The 17,912-nt window shown below is 31.8% G+C and overlaps 1 protein-coding gene across 1 annotated transcript in view; it reads right to left on the bottom strand.

The window, feature by feature from the left end:
• LOC124361818 (agrin-like) overlaps positions 1-17,912 on the bottom strand; it is a 601,698-nt gene that overhangs the window by 401,813 nt on the left and 181,973 nt on the right. Inside the window, 1 exon segment of the mRNA XM_046815813.1 lies at positions 8,621-8,656. Coding sequence (XP_046671769.1) covers positions 8,621-8,656 — 36 coding nt within the window.

The raw sequence follows: 17,912 nt of genomic DNA, 5'->3' as shown, positions 1-17,912 counted from the left end.
GGAAGGTCACATATACTTATTTAGAATGTGAAAAAATAATTTTAATTCAATCTTAACTACTTTAGTTGTCATATTAAACTAAAAGCTCTTGGATGTTTCCATTAAATTGTTTGCTTTTTTTATTCTCTGAATTTTTCCATATCTTTAAGATTACGCTTATCTAAGTCAATCACATTTTTTGGCCTAACATATACAAGAAAAATAACGATACAACTTCTTTTACTGCTCATATCAATATAAGTATGTGCGATGTACCAGAATGAAAAATGCAACATTAACTGTGATAATATGTTTACATAAATCATTTCAATATGTGTCCAACTTTCTTATAAATCTTTTAAGGTATGGGTTACAGATAGGGAGAAAAGAAAAAATTAAATTGTGTAGTAACCACGATATCATTAAGACAGCAATTAAAATATAAAATTCGAATTCAGAGCCACCTAAAAATAAATATCCTGCAACCACATCGAGAATAACTAAAATATTTACAGTTCATTTTGAGTATGACAGTTGGGCAACGCAAATTCTGTGACGAAATATCTTGCATGTATAACTAGTAATTTATTTGAGTAGTATCATTTGAAGAACTTAAATCACATCTGAGAAGTAGCACGTTTGTTTATGTTTAAACACACATAACGCTTTTTTATTATCTCTATTTCTTATTCAAAATAAAAGTATTACGTATAAAACGTTGGTGTACAATTTCCTTTTCTGATAGCATGATTAGGGTTTCGATGCGGAAGTGTTGGACTTTATGGAAATGTTAAGTTGTCTCTACCATTTTGCTGAAATAAGAGCCAAAATAAAACATTCCATAGCACCTATTGCAATTTATAAAACAAACATGAACTGCTACGTAGTGTATTTTGTGACTAAATAAGTACACAATCTCTATGTATAAATAATTATGTATATATATATATATATATATATATATATATATATATATAAATGCATGTTTGTGTGTTTGTCCTTTATAGAATCGTAAACTATTTGATCGATCATTATGAAAATGTGTATGTATATGTATTTTTCGACGGAGAAGGTTTATATACTATGCCTATTGATGTATCTCGCCACCAGACGGTACTACATACGTTAAAAGTTTTTAAAGCGCCTGCACACTATAAACTGCGATTACGAGATGGTTACGTATATTAAATAGCGAAAAACTATTTGAAGGCGTTAAGCTTTGATGTATATTTGTCTTCAAAATACATTTCTGGTTGAACTTAAAGCTTGAGTGTTAGACCACTTTATAATAAAGTACATGTACGTAGACAATGGCTATAAACATACACTTTTGACAGATTTTCTTGATCGTGGCAACAATACAAACTCTACATCGTCGTTGGAAATATAATTCACTTGAACCAGAAGTGCACATACACGGGCAAAGCTTACGAAAAGCGTGCGAAGCCGCGGGAAACAGCTAGTTGTATATATAATAGTACATTTTTATCGAAGGGAAGACAATATTAACTTATTGCAAATTTCTAACCGAACATTTTCACAAATTAAGGATATTAAAACTTAATTAATTACATTATGATTCAAAGTAGATGTCAGAACCGAGAGTTTATGCCAATTACTAGTTCATCAAGTAAAGTTTAAATTGTCCCAACGGGTTGCCGAGAAACTTACTGATCAAATAGTTCGCGTCATACATTTTGATAGAAATGCACAAAATGCTGTATACAAATTTATTAACTGATCTAAAAATATAACATTTCAAAATTGTATTAGGTTTCCAAACGTAAAACGTACAATAATATTAAATCAAACAATATAAATGTAAAAAAATATTAAGAAACCTAAATACAGCTTTTAAGATGTTTTGAAACTATTTATATTGCCGCTAATTTTAGGAATTAGTTTACTGATAGAATAATAAGAATTAAGATTACCCTTGGAAGATATAAATAACGTATTACTTATTACCACAACACGCGGTGCCAACTACGAATTCAAAAGAACTCCTTTATTCAGTCTAGCAAGTAAAATCTTAGAAAGTACCGAGTCGAATGTCAAAGAATCATACACAGATATTCACGTTACATCAAAGGAGCTCACAATGAAGGTTTTCGCTTTCTGACTTCAGAGCACTCTCAGTATAACTATACACTTCAGCAGATTTTTCTGATCTCAGAATCTACATAATGGGCTGCACTGATATCTTTCAACAATTCATGTTACATATTACTGCTAACATTCACGATCTAATATTACGCCCCACTGCCCTTCAAACCAGAAACTATAGAACCTAAACATCTACTTTATATGATATTGATTTTCTAACCACTATGTTTTTTTATGTTTATGTTTTTTGACTGCGTAGCCTTGGATTTTGGCTTTTACATATCCACCACTGACTGACATAAATCGGAAAATACAGATAAATATCATGAAAACAATAGGGAAATATTGCAAAGGTTCGTCTAATGAAATAATACTGTTTCACATATAACTCCTTCCTATATTGATAAAAGGATCGCACTAAATTTTAAATTGATTTCCGGAAGCTGCGATTTTAGAAATGTGAACAATGAACAAACTGAGTTTGTAAAGGATTTTAGAATATGGCATTTTAGATATAATTCTGTAGGAATACTATTTATAGATTATTTGTACAAAGTCATGAAGAAAGAAAAGGGCCTTTTACCAAAGGATAATGGTATGATTCATATTATTTGCAAATAAAATATATCTAAGGACAAATGTAGTGGGGCTTTTCCTCACTCAGTTCTTTTCAAGCCACGGTTATTTTGCATGTTGCCTCCAAAGGATGGGGTAACGGGAGTTGCCCAATTGTGGTTTTGGAGATTCTCCTTGAGATGACGCGAAACACCTTTAGGTGCAGACGGTAGTCTAAAGAAAGGTAAATGACGCAGCTGCAGGAAAAAGATCTTCAACCGCAGACTATCCTTCGAGTTATGCTTGAAGGACAGGAATGCTGGAATATGGTGGCCAAATACGTAGAGAAAATCCTAAGGGCGGAAAAGGTGACCTTAGATCGTGAACAACTAATCTAGAGCAAAAAAGTAAACGAGATGGGAGCTTGAGCAAGGATCAAACAAAAGGCCTAGCCCGATGTATTGGGAAAGCCACTTCCAGGCTGGTCAAAGAACAGGAGGGGAGGTTTTTTTAGTGGGTACACCTTCAGTGTATATTTTACACAACCCTTTTGCAAAAAAAGGAAATATTTAGTAGCTATTGGGATTTATAAATACTACCCTTAGTTTGAAAAATGCACATAGAATCTGAAGAGCAGCGTAAGTAATTGAATATAGATCGTAGAGATACGGTGAAATACACTTTTTTGTAGCAGCCTTTGGAAGCTAGTTTTGTACGGCAGATAACGTGTTGTTTTCAAATGATCTATTGATAAGAAGTTGTCAATGAAAAGGCGATAACTACTCGTTTTTGTTGGATATTGAACATTTACTGGTTTTAAATTAAATAAGGAGTTCAGGTATTTACGTAATAAATGTACATCGGCACTGACGATTTCATATGATTAAAAATATACACAAGCTACAGTAATTCGGGTGAAAATTTAAAACGCAAACATATAGAAAGGGATAATAAGATCATCTGTGGACATAAGCATAGTCGTTCGTTGTTTTATATTATTTATGTAAGCAACAAATATTAATCGAGGGGTTGAATACTTTTAATTTTAGTCTGCCTGTCCACACTAACGTACTAACCTATATAGGTACTTGAAAATTTACGCGTGGCTTAGTTTCTATTTAAGGCTTAATTGGGCTTAATAATGGTTCATGTCACTCGATGGGGACTGGATGAGCATTACACTTTTACATTAGTCTTACGTGTTACCATGGTGACAACGAGAAAATTCTATAATACATAAATGTATCTAACAACTGAGTACTATCATACCACATTTAATGTGTTATTGTGTCAATACACATGTGGGCTAATCAAATGAGCTATAAACTTTTGCATAGATCCTCAGCAATTTCTGTCATGCGACACGGGATGTAACATACTCCTGTCTTTTTATCTTGGTTATTAGTCTTATACAACATTTTAACTTATTTATAATATTATAATATACATTTATTTTCGTCTTGCTAGTCTGATATCAGTGTGATTACAGATAAGTGCAGTAGACATATGCTATTTGATTGCAACTAGATAGCTTTGAAGTTCTAGAGTTTACATCATCCAGTCCAACCAATCCGAAATATACCCTTAAGTAGGTAGAAAATCAAGGTATTGAAAAAGTACTAACTTTCTTATGAAGAAGGCAAGCACGACTAATGATGTAAACAATGGCCGTAGATAGTCTAATACGCTCTTACACCTAACCAATCTCACCTTTCCTACTCATTTTCAGTCTTCCTCAAATGATAATAGGTATTGATTGTTTACCAGTACAAATGAGGAATTGAGGTTTAAATTTACAACCCTATGTATGTGCAAAAGTCTTCATCAGATTGTGATGGTATTAAGCAATTAGTTGATGATGAAGGAACAGTATAAATTACTTAGGTAAACGGGTGGAATTGAATTTTAATCTAGAACAGAGATGTATTGTGTACCACTTTATGCATTATAACTGTTTTGAATTCTCATAAATAAAATGTATCACATAAAACATTATTGTTTTAGGTGAAAAGTACAAAAACAAACCCGCAAAACTTTGTTAATAAAAATCAGAAGTGACAGCAGTGTTCAACTTTGTCAAGTTTTCTAAGGGCAGTAATTATGTAAAACATTAACGCGTAATTACTGCTGGAGCTAGACGTTAGGCGGCAAGAAACGTGTGTTAGCTCATCAAAAGATTCTGGGAAGCAACTGTAACGTAATTAAGTGTTTGTTTCACTGGTAACCATGCAAATGTGAAGTTGGGAAACCTTTTGTAACAAAAAGAGATACAGAGAAGCAGCCTTAGGGGTGAATCTTATACTGACGTTTTAGCCTATATTTAGTGACATGGAATGATGAAGAAATACGCATTCAGGTTGAACGAAGTGCACATACATGCACTTGTCCGACGTGAAAACATGGGATTAGGGAATTTAAATTAGCTCAGATACTTATTATTTCTCTTGGAAAAACGTCATTAGCGTACACGTGGCACACAGGGTTATATAATCAATTCCGATTGATTTTCATAGATCATATATATTTTATTCACAAATTTAATTGACAGGGATTTTTGCTCTGTTTAGTGAAATAAGTGAAGATGGTAAGGCGGAGAATTTGTGAAAGATCAGATCAGGTCTGGTTATGACAAAATTGCATAAGTTTGACTTTGCACGTAGATTGTACATAAAAAATTGGCCATATATTCGTATATAAAATCATTGATTATATGGTGAAAGTTGAACAAGGTTTACATTTGATACGTAAATCGTGAATATCAGGATTGTCTGGAGCGTAAAATATAATAACATGATAATAAAATTATTACTAGCGATAATTATTAATTTTAATACTTACTAAAAGAGACCTATACTTCGAATTTGTGTATTTGTTAATTTAATTTAATCGGTTATTGCTGATTAAAATTTTCTTGCAATTGGCTTTTACAGAGTCAAACTTATATTGCAATATATATTTCATGTAAATTATGAAAAATTATAATAAACAAATCTTTAAAAATTATTTTTAATGAACAGAAATATTTACATTAACTTTCTGCATAGAACGAATTTTAATATAACTTTAACACCAATATTAATATTAATAAATTGTTGGTTTCCGTAACTGAATTTGTAAGTATTATAAACATTTATTAAGCTCCCTCAGCACCAACTCTGTGGCTTATTACTCTTTGTTTTTCAAGTTGGAAAGTGTTTCTGTCTCTAGACTAATATCACGAGCTGTAAAAAAACTATCTGATAAGAAAATGGTTTAAAGCTGGAAAGAACTGAAACCTAAGAAACTAGTACACGAATAAATATTAAGTTTCACAATAATTAATTTCATCTCGTGGTGGTCAGTCAGAAACATTGTGGTACCTGATGCTACTGTTTCTGCATACTGGATATAAACGATAGAAACCACAAAAATATAACAAATAAAACTATATATTAATTTAAAAAAACTCTCCAATAATATAAAGTTTTTATTTTTGTGAGGCCTTTCGTACTCATTAGGAAATATATTAGGAAATCCCAAGAATAAAATTAATGAATAAGACAAATCTGGAATTTATCAAATTAATTGTGACAATGTGATTTAAAACACATTGGCCAAACAAAAAGAAAGTTAAAACAGAGAGCTAAGGAACATAGGGCATGTTTAAAATACCAACAGGAAGAAAGATCAGCCATGGCAAAACATGCACTTCAAACTGGACACTCTTTTTCAAATGCAAAATTATTAAAAGAAGTACAAAATAATAAGTTCCTTGATGCATATGAAACAATTTTTATAAAAAAGAACCAAAATAACCTGGTAAACAACGAACCTGGGCCTTTTCAAAATTCACCTTTACTTTATTTTATTTAACTAAATATCAACTTTATTTTTTTATATATACATATAACATACTGTGCTGTCACAGAATATTGTCTCTTTGTATTTTTAATGACATATGTTTTTATTTAGTACAAAATTTTTTTTATGTTACTATTGTTATTATTACTTTTATTCAGTTGTGTGAGTCCGAAGATGTTCTCATTGAGTACGAAAGGCCTCACAAAAATAAAACCCTTATATTATTGGAGAGTTTGTTTAAATTAATATATAATTTCCAATAAGAAAGAGCTTTAAGAATGTAAATAAAACTATTTTTAAAATTTTCGCTGATATTGGGTACACAACAAAACCCAAACCCAGACATCTAGTTTTGGATAATAACTAGCACAGGCCAACAGAATTAGGTAGTGAGTGTCCTGATGATGGTAGTACTAGGTCTAGCCATCGGATCGCGTCGTCAACTGTGTTACGGCCAGACATTCGTGGTCTACACATAATGGGAATGGTTGATTTAATATGTATGCTCTATTTCACATTCCGCATAGTGCAGCAACTGACTTGATTCCTGTAACTGGGTTTTTATTTTAATTTTTGGTCTGAAGAGATCCAAAAATATTTACGAAAATGCACTGAAAACGAATTCCATAGGTATTTTCGGGATCAGAGATAATTAGGCTAAAATGTTATCTAGATGAATGTAACGTACTCTTATTGTCTCTCCAGGTGCACAATCCCCAATAAATTAGTCGTCTCCGTTTTAATATGACGGTATTATAATATTATAAACTGGAAAAAATATACCGCCTTAAGGCTTGGAGTTTGAAAGCTCGACTTATAAATGACCGCGCAAAGCACAGCCTCAATCCAACATTAATGAAGTGGAAAAGTTGCGATGTAAATGAAATGGCACTTGTTCAGAAACACATTAAAGAAAGTGGCGGACCATTTAATGTGACTGAGAGAAAGAGAGGGAGAACTGTCTGGGCAAAACACCGACGATTAAAGAAACTTTGTAACAAAGACGAATGGAGAATAGTTCCGTTACGAACACAAACTGTTCAACTTTTTACTACACTGGGTTTCCATCGTGAGGTACCCGGTGTAATTTACTCCAAAAGCTGGAGATAAGAAATATTGCGTCTATAAAAGATAGCATTGCTTGTTAGAACATGCTGGGTCTTACGCGGCGCCTGTTTTAAATACTTTATATTCCAGCACCAACTGGTGTAAAATCTTTTGTTTTTACGTCCACTTGGGTTCAAAAGAACTCTTTCTACTTTGTAATCTCCAAGTGATTTTGAGACTTACAAGTGAAAAGTTAGTTCTTTATTAATTTACAGCATCAGAATTTTTGAACGTGATGAAGTTGATTTTACACTTTTCAGAGTTTTATTTTCATTACTAAAGAAACAAAGAATTTAAACGTCCAAAATCTGCCTTATGTTATTTCTTTATTAAAATTTTTTACATTTTAAATATTATAAACTGTCTAACAATTTTTTTTATACTAGCATTTTATAAACACATTAAATCAAATATGAACAGATTGAATAGATGTAAATCAATTTTTATCTCGGATAGGTCAAGAATAATGTGGTAGCACATATTTTTCATTTACTAAAAGTAAAACTTTTACTATGTAAGAAGATGACTAAATATTCCTATCTATGAAAGCGACGTATTATTAAATATAATTTAACTACAAGAGTTAACTTTGGTGGCCCCATTTTTCTTCGTTGTTAATGTATAAATGAAATAAATATTGTGAAAGCAGTTGTTCGTCAGTGAAATAATAATCCCGTTTAGCTTTACACCAAAGCTTTTCTCTTTTGAAAATGTATGCTTTTCCTCTTACAAAGAAAAACGTATAAAATGAGTAACATTATTTTCACATGTTGTGCATTATCCTACTTTAAAATTATATTATTTTAGAAAAATGCTTCAAAATTTAATACCAAACTAGGTTAATCTGTTTAAAAGCTTATTATTGATGATCACATAACATTGTCATATTTATTTGGTATTACATTCTAATACTGAAACCTTTTACATGGTGCAAAAACATATAATTTCTAAGAAAATTTTGAATACTTGGACGAAAAGGAGCTAATGCAAGGTATATTATAGAATTTCTTGTAACAAATATATAAAGACTTACCTTCCAGGGGCTGAGGGATTGCTTTGAAGCCAACATCTGCAAAACATAAACATTATAAACAATTTATTCCATACAACAAAATATACGCTACGTGGTACACTGACATTAAAGCCTTTGCAATCTTTATTCATACTATACAAAATTAATGTATAGTTTTAAATAAGCCTTGCATGTGTAAGGAAAAACAATTTCAAACAATGTATTAAATTTATCATTTCTATAGAACCTGATTAGCAGGATATATTTTACAACAAAATACGCTACAGGGTACAGTGACATTAAAATCTTTGCAATCTTTATTCATACTATACAAAATTAATGTATAGTTTTAAATAAGCCTTTCATATGTAAGGAAAAACTATTTAAAACAATGTATTAAATTTATCATTTCTATAGAATCTGATTAGCAGGATATATTTTACAACAAAATACGCTACAGGGTACAGTGACATTAAAACCTTTGCAATCTTTATTCATACTGTACAAAATTAATGTATAGTTTAAAATAAGCCTTGAATGTGTACGTTCAAACAATGTATCAAATGTATTATTTCCAGAGAACCTGATTAGTCGGTTGTATTATATAAATACAGTAATACAATACGGTACTGAAAAATGTTATGAAAATTTGCTGATAAGATAAAAAATATTTTCATTACGTTTGTAATACATTTTCTTTGTAAATTAGTTTTTAAGTAGAGATTTTAATCCAAATAGTTGCTTAGCTGGGTGATACAGTTTAATCACCACATCTAATAAGCTATTAGCGCTAAATGCGAGTAGCAACGGGATGAGAACATTAAAGAGATACGCTGACTCCCTAGGGGGATTTGGGAGTCAGCAAAGAAAGGAGCAATAAAAGCAGAAACTCGGCCAAACCGCCTGACCAATGTCTGGAACGACCACTTAAGGAAGTCTCTCCCGCAAACTGTTCCCCGCATCGAGATAAATCTCACGACTCTTCATGACTGCATTATACACCACGACACTAACTAAAGCTGTGCGTTTTCCAGCCCGTAACTCTGGTTAATTTAGGGCGCAGCTAACAACTCTCGCAGGAGTGATACAGTGGCGCTATCTCCACGCTTCCCGCCACTGTGCCGTGCCGCATACATTAGTACTGCAACTGCCGTAACTTCTACGTAAGGACAGCTGAAATCAGTTACTTTTAATCGTGAAAACACCATAACTACTAATTCCTTGTTATGGAATTCAATATGTGGTATATTGTCACATATTTTGTAACAATATGTGATATATTGTTACATATTTTGTAACAATATGTGATATATTGTTACATATTTTGTAACAATATGTGATATATTGTCACATATTTTGTAACAATATGTGATATATTGTGACATATTTTGTAACAATATGTGACAATATGTGATATATTGTTTCATATTTTGTAACAATATGTGATATATTTTTTAGTATTTTGTAACAATATGTGATATATTGTTAGATATTTTGTAACAATATGTGATATATTGTTACATATTTTGTAACAATATGAGATATATTGTTTCACATATTTTGTAACAATATGTGATATATTGTTACATATTTTTTGTACAATATGTGATATATTGTTTCGTATTTTGTAACAATATGTGATATATTGTTTCAGATATTTTGTAACAATATGTGATATATTGTTTCATATTTTTTTTAACAATATGTGATATGTTGTTTCATATTTTGTAACAATATGTGATATATTGTGCCATATTGTGTAACAATATGTGTAATGTCCAAATAATAATGTATATTCTGCATTTAAAGTTTGATATTGACGATTGAAGGTTTGGAAGGATAATGGGATTTCGGAAATTTGCAGTCGATGTATGTTATAAAATGTATAACACGACGTTTCACATATGAAATATATCCTCTTCATCCTCTTATGTACTTAAGAAGAGTTACAAAATTCTGCACAGAAAATTGAAAGATAAAAGAGAAAGAAAAGAAGATTAACACACCCGAAAAATGTTCGAAGTCCAGGCAGGATAAAATAAACCCAGCAGTAGTCATTGCACATGATCCAAGCAAGCCACGAGCACAAGGAGACAAGAGCACAAACACCAGCACAGGCACCGAAAGCAGGACACTGTTTTTCCTGTCTGGACCCCAAAAATTTTTCGGATATGTTCAATCTTTTCCCTTTTTCTTCCTTTTTTAGAGTCAGTCCATTGCACCACGTTACATTTCTTAATTATATTTATATGTACTCATTGACTTCTCACCTGACGAAGAGGATATATTTCAAGCCTTGAAACGTTGTGATAACGTTTTGTAACATATAACAATGAAAAATGTCCGAAATTATATGATAATCTCAATTATGTACGACTGTAAAGTTATGGTAAAGTAAAGAAGGAATGGAATAATAAGAATGTAGTTATTTTGGCTGAGCATAAACAAAGCCACTTCTGCAGTTTGCTTGCAGTGCTAGTATAATAATTGTTTTAAATCTATTTTTTCAATGAAACAAGCAATATGTTCAGCTGACTCATATATGTACTCATTGATTTCTCATCTGACAAAGAGGATATATTTCAGTCCTTGAAACGTTGTTATATACATTTTTTAACATATACCGATGGAAAATGTCCGAAATCCTATGATGCTTTCAATTATGAACAATGGTGAAACTATAGCGAGAGTTAAGTGGGAATGGACTGATAAGAGTCAAGGTATATTGGCTGAGCGTAAACAAAGCCACTTCGCTCGCAAATGTTTGTGTTTTAGTCTAAAAATTAATAGATAACTGCTAGTAATGACATTTTTTAATCCAGCTTTTTACACAATGAAACCTGCAATGTGTTTAGCAGGCTGGAGCTCTAATAGTAGCTTAGAGTGTTTTTGAAGCAGAACTTACTCTTTCAAGGTGAATGAGAAACTATAATATAGCTTGCACTTACAACTGCAAATTAAATGTATATTTAGTAATTTGTGCAGGATTTATCAATGGAAATAAACCCCTTTTTGTGGTTAAGGTACAAATTGGTAAGGTTGGGTTAAGTGATTTTTATAAAACATTATTAAATAACGAAGTTTCAACGGTAAAGTATGCTTTGTTTTATACTTATTCACAATGAAGCTTATTCAAAATTATTTAATTATTGACGATGGTCGATTTAAAAGAATAACAAGATATACAAATTTATTTTCTTTTACAGTCCCAAAAACACAAATCAATTTACGACATGGACTCGATGGACGTTACTAATAAATTATTTAAAGGCAATCGTAAAGCAGGAAATTGTACATCGAACAAATAAAGTCGAAGAGTACAGCGAGGAAATGTTTCACATTATTACAAGCACGTACCGTACCTGTCGTGATCATCTCATTAGCTGTCCAAGCGTATCTTAATTTACCTGATTAAAACATTGACTGTCCGTTTAATAGACAGCAGCATACACTCACGGGTAGACTTTAATAAGCGGCCTACACTCGTTATTCGGTTTTTTTTATCGAATGTTTTTCCATTGTTTTTATCCGAATGAATAATTACATATTACAATTTATTTAATTAATTATAGTAATTTTAATGTAAACAATAAGCAGCAAGAACTAATATTTTGGGAAATTTAAAATGGCAATGAATATGAGGAGAATATTTGACTGTTTAAATGACTTCAACGTGTGGATTTGGCTCCTGGTAACCCATAGGAATAATTCTTTTCTCTATTTCACCAAAGTAGATACTCATTGATATCAAGGTAGGCTAGTTATAAATATTGTAGTGTTTATTTGATATCTAAGTATAGGCCGTAGTTGGTTTTGTTGTTTTGTAAAATTATTGTTAAATTTATGTTTTATAAATTGTAATGTAAGAGAATCTTCTTGTTACGGTAACTTTTTATAACTCTTATTGTATATGATTATTACATATCGAAGTTGAATAAAATAGCGAATTGTTCGATAACAGCATTCGAATAACGAGTGTAGGCCGCTTATTATAGTCTCCCCCTGTTCGGCCTCAATGACACGAAATTCACTGATAAAGTTCCGTTCATTTTTATGTAATATTTTTATTAACTGACGGGTACAGCTAAATTTATAATACGAGTTTTATAGGATTAGGATAATAGCTCTTAAAACACATAATAGATTTGTGTTTTTATAAGAAATAAATTCGTTCTAGAAATGTAGTGTTGTACCGATTGTCGTGGTCATCATAGGACTCGTAATTAACACCTTTTAACTAATCATGATGAGTTTAATTATTTATGTAAATTAATTAAAATATATTTAGAGATTTGTATTTTTGAAATAAAGTACTGGAGATAATGATAATGATATTTATATTTAATAACCCAAAAAAGAAATATTTATAAACGTCTGAAATCAAAGATTGTGTAGATAGAACTGCCATTCCTTTACTAGATAACTATATTGGTGAAATAACCCTACATAAATTATACAGTTTGTGTCCAAGAGCTCTTTACAGGAAATTGAATAATGAAAAATTTCGTAGAAGATATTTCTGGATTTTGGTAAAGTCCATAGTGATTTATTTTGTTTACCGGATCCCTCCCGGATGAAATTTGAAATGTTTTTCGAAAACTACACAGAATACACCAGTTGTCTTAAGCCTTAGGCCGTTTCCAGTGATATGATAATAAAGAATCTGTGCAATTTATTCAGGTTTCTATCCATTTCCCTTCCAAGTGAGCTATAAGATTAGCCTGTGAACCATATGTCTTTAAACCTGAGGTTCCTGTTGGACTACTCAGAAGTTTTTTGAATTCTGATTGAGGCTCCTAGGAGTGTATCTGCATATTTCAGTCCAGGTGAGGGTTGTGCCCCAAAATTTTCAAATAGGTATAGTTTGGTGATTTGTTCTAAAGAGATTTTAAAAGTAATAGGTTTAAGCTTTAGATTGTGACATATGATAGAGAAAATAACATAAGAGAAACCCTTAAGTCATTAAGGATAACTTTATAAATTTCCCACCACTGAGAAAAAAGTGGTTGAGACAACCTTCCTAGAAGTAGTCTTAAAATTTATTTTCAGGCCTATTCTAAGTTAGCTTTAAATATAAAAATTACATAAGTGAATAGAATGGACCATTACATCAAGATTCTTTATAATATGTACCTTTTTATCGCTTCTTATAAACTCTCGTTCTTAGTTATGAACTAAAGTTTTTTGAATTCTGATTGAGATTCCCAGGACTGTATCTGCTTGTTTTTAACGCGGGTAAGGGTTGTACCCCAAAATTTGCAAATACGTGTAGTTTGGTGAGTTGTTCAATAGAGATTTTAAAAGTAATAGATTTAAGCTTTAGTTTCTGATATACGACAGAGTTTTGTTAAATTATTTTCTTCCCGCCAGGCCTGATTCTATCATGAGATACTTGATTTTTCCATTCACCACAAAAAAATCTAATAAAACGCATCCAACGTATCTCAAATCTCAGTGAATATAATTTTAGAAAAGTTTCTAATCCGTTTAAGGCAGTGAAAAATTAAAATAAAGGTACACAATTTTCCAAAAACTATTCAGGTTTTAGTCATTTCGATTAACCTCAAAATTCGTTAATCATCTCTACTCAACGTAAATGTTAATGGAAACGACATTCCTCTCTTCTAGGGTTCATGAGCGAGAGTAAGGACTGTCACTGGACACAAAAATATGAAAAATATGAGCAACTCGCCAGAGCCTACATCTCGTAACCTTTCTCGTTTGTAGTAAATTTAGTTATATGTCTGTTGTGTAATCCAGATTATCTCTGGGGAAGGTGACGAGAATTGAAGCTTGAGACTCCCATAAACTCTGTTGTGTCCTAAAGTGTACAAACAAGTTCATACTAAATGACCGCTGTGAAAAAAGAATTACTTATTTTCTTCGCGTCATCTGGCTCTTGCGGAGATATGTGGGTGGTGTTCACCTCACTTAGTTAGTCACGCCGAAGATTTTAAGATCTAATTGGAATTTTTTGTTTATAGTTCAAAGTTTAATATTTTTTGAGAATATATGTATTATTAGTTTATCGTAAATGGGAGTGTTGTCATTTACTCTGTTTCTTCGTTATACTTTGGTTCACTGTAGTTAATCATTCTCGAATTGTTTGCACATTTACTTTTCATGAGCTGGCGTCTGTGTTTCGTATCTTCTCTGGGTCTGTTAAGGGTCCGAAAATATGTGAGTTGTGATGCTACATTGGAAAGTTCAATGGGCTATACAATGTAATGAAAAGAGTGTTGGAGTTGTTTTCTAATATATATAACGTTTAAACTACACAACACAAGTATAGTAAGTGAAAAATGTTTACTTTTTATACTCTTTACTAAGGAAATATTTTTTTACAAATCCATAGGTTAGTGCTATGCAAAAAATACTGATGCTAATGACAGTAATATCTGATTAGCACGTTTACATTAATTATTAACCATCTCCATACTTTTCATAATACCATACCTTTTCATTACTTACAGCTTACAACTTTTTATTTTTTGAAAACTTTTTCAAACTAATATCTAAGAATAATGATTACTATAATATACAAAAGTAAAATATATTACTTAAAACACATTATCATTAAATAAAAAATGTTAATTTTTAAAGTAACAAAGTAAATCATAATGTTTACACCATTGAAATACTTACCAAAAATGACACTAAAATTGTTTTACACTACGAGAATTACTGTCTAATTAAGCTGCCTCTATTTTATATAGGTACTCTATTCACACCTAGGTGTACTCTATTACCTTGGTATTAGAACTAAAAGTATGATATCAGTCATAAAACAGCTTCCACAATTAACTGTAAATGTGCTTTTGAAACATGCAAACAAAGGTTTCAGTTGAAACAACAATTTATTTCAAAATACAATTACTTTGTACATGCATTTACATAAGTGAGTTCAAAATAAAAGACCTATACAAAAACTAATATTTACATTGTATAAGCATACAAAATAGTTTTTCTTGAAATTGATGGAGAAAAATAAGAAACTGGTGGTAATTCTGCAAGTTGTTGTGGAAGTCAGAAATGAGAGGGCATATCGAAAACCAATGTTTCCATCGTAATTTGTATGCTTGACATGTTTAAAACACACACAGTTACAACACCGTAAGGGAACAAGATAAAAGAAAGAAATGACAGGTCACCATGTGGTTTTCAGACATGAATTTAACTTTTGTTTTAGATACGGTCCTGAAAAAAACTAAAACTAATACATAAAACTCAACCAAACTAGCATCATTTGGTTGACAATCTTTTTTTAAGGAAATTACTCAATTGATATTGCGTAAAACAAGTTTGCGTGTTTATACAATACAAATTGTCCCCACCTCCTGAACTACATTCTACACATGCAGATACAAGGAAACTTGTGTTGGATACATCATCCATCTCTACATCTCACAGCAATAATCTGAATGAGGCTTACGGTTAAAGTAGACGAGGATGCCAGATACCAGGAGGAAGACCACGAGAAGTAGTGCCAACACAATGAGAAGCACTGCAGGCTTGTACCAGGGCGAGTCCACCGTAGGGGTCTCCGTGCTCTTGCACCAACACAAGCCGTAAGCACTCTCCGCCACACTCCCTCCCCTCATGATACTGTTAGTGGTAGAACCGTCCCTCTGGGTCGTCACAACCACCACGTGCTCGGGATAGTACGGTGTCTCCTCGCGGTCTGTCGGCGTACACACCATACGCTGCCAGCATGTTGTGATCTATTTACAATTGTATTCGTGTAGCACTCACTTCCATATACTATTCGGTATAAATCTATATATACTTCGTTTGTGTCTTTTTTTCAAATAATTTAGTCTTGAAAGTACCGTATTATTGATTTTATTTGTGTAAATTTTGATAGTTCGAAATTACAATATTTAAGAAATTATATTTCACCTATGGGTTTATCGGACATTTTATAATATTTTCGTAGGTTTTTTTACGTATATGTTACATTATACTTAATATATTTGTAAGGAATTTAAGAAAAATATAACAAATTGAGTGTAATAGAGTATTATTTAAAGTTTTCGTACTTTGAAAAACCTTTTGGAATTCTATTATCTTTGACTTGGCCATTATTTTGGAATAAAAGAAGAATTAAATATGCTTTAGCAGGAATGTATAACTGCAGTCGATGTAAATTATTAGCTTTAACGCAAATAGATAAATATTTAATAAACTCTGTGAATGAGTGGTTAATTTTACGAATGGGAGTCTTTTTAGACAAACAAAATGAATTGAAGGAAAGAAGCAATATAGCGATACGAAAATTTTAACAGTCTGTTCCATTAATTTTTATTATGTTTATGTACTAATTTATGCAAATTAGTCTTCTGAAATACGAGTTATATGATAAGAAATTTCTTTTGAAATAATAAATTCAAGGTTATAACAGTTTTGCAAACTAATTTGTTGTGGATAACAAAACTTTCTACTGTGGATGATACAGCGAATTCACTTATACATTCCCATATTTACTTTTCACGAGTGACATCTCTTCTTAACCTTATTCTATATATCGTAATAAGCCTTCTGAACTGCTAGAACTGCCTCCGCTGTATCTACTATCTATGTTTGTATTTGTAAATTGGCTGCTGCCGTTGGAAAATAAATAAATAAATAGATCTTGTTAGAAAAAACAAAGAGAATCCATAAAAAGAGCAACGGTCACAGGTAATATTCGAACCTGCGCTATCTTGAACTCAGACCTTAAGTATCAACGCCTTAGACCACTCGGCTATCAGTCTCCAAAAGATTCATATAACGTTTTACATACATATATCTTTTAATAACATGTTAAAGTGGAAATGAGTGCTACCATCTATAAAAAAAAACAGTAATAATTGTTACCTCTTCCACCGTTTTGAAGCGTTCCCATTTCGGTTTTTGTACTCCATCACGAAAGATTCACAAGCAGTCTGGTAAGATCTTGTGACTTTAATATAATTTTTGGTAACCTGTACAATCTATTTCTGTGACAATTAATCACTCCTGGTTTTTTACATGATTGTCGCCTTATTATAATTTTGTAAATCGATTCTCCCGTCTGCGTTGTCGATGGATGACTACTGAACGTGTTGGTACACATGTTCTTAAGAACTTCTTGAGGCATCTTAGTTGATTTTGATTGCCCACCCGTGTATTCATTACGGCAACAATAAGAGTTGTTAGATTTGTTAGTAAACAAGTAACGCCACCACCACTTTGTTAATCGAGTGCACTTGCCGAAGTCTGCCGAAACAAGTAAACTTTCGACACTCCCAGTATCACATGCTGCACACACCTGAAACAAAAACGTTCGAGTTAG

The sequence above is a fragment of the Homalodisca vitripennis genome, chromosome 5 (genome assembly GCF_021130785.1).
Source record: "Homalodisca vitripennis isolate AUS2020 chromosome 5, UT_GWSS_2.1, whole genome shotgun sequence".
Taxonomy (NCBI): domain Eukaryota; kingdom Metazoa; phylum Arthropoda; class Insecta; order Hemiptera; family Cicadellidae; genus Homalodisca; species Homalodisca vitripennis.
The sequence above is the reverse complement of the archived record's forward strand: the minus strand, read 5'-3'. Positions and strand labels throughout refer to the sequence as shown.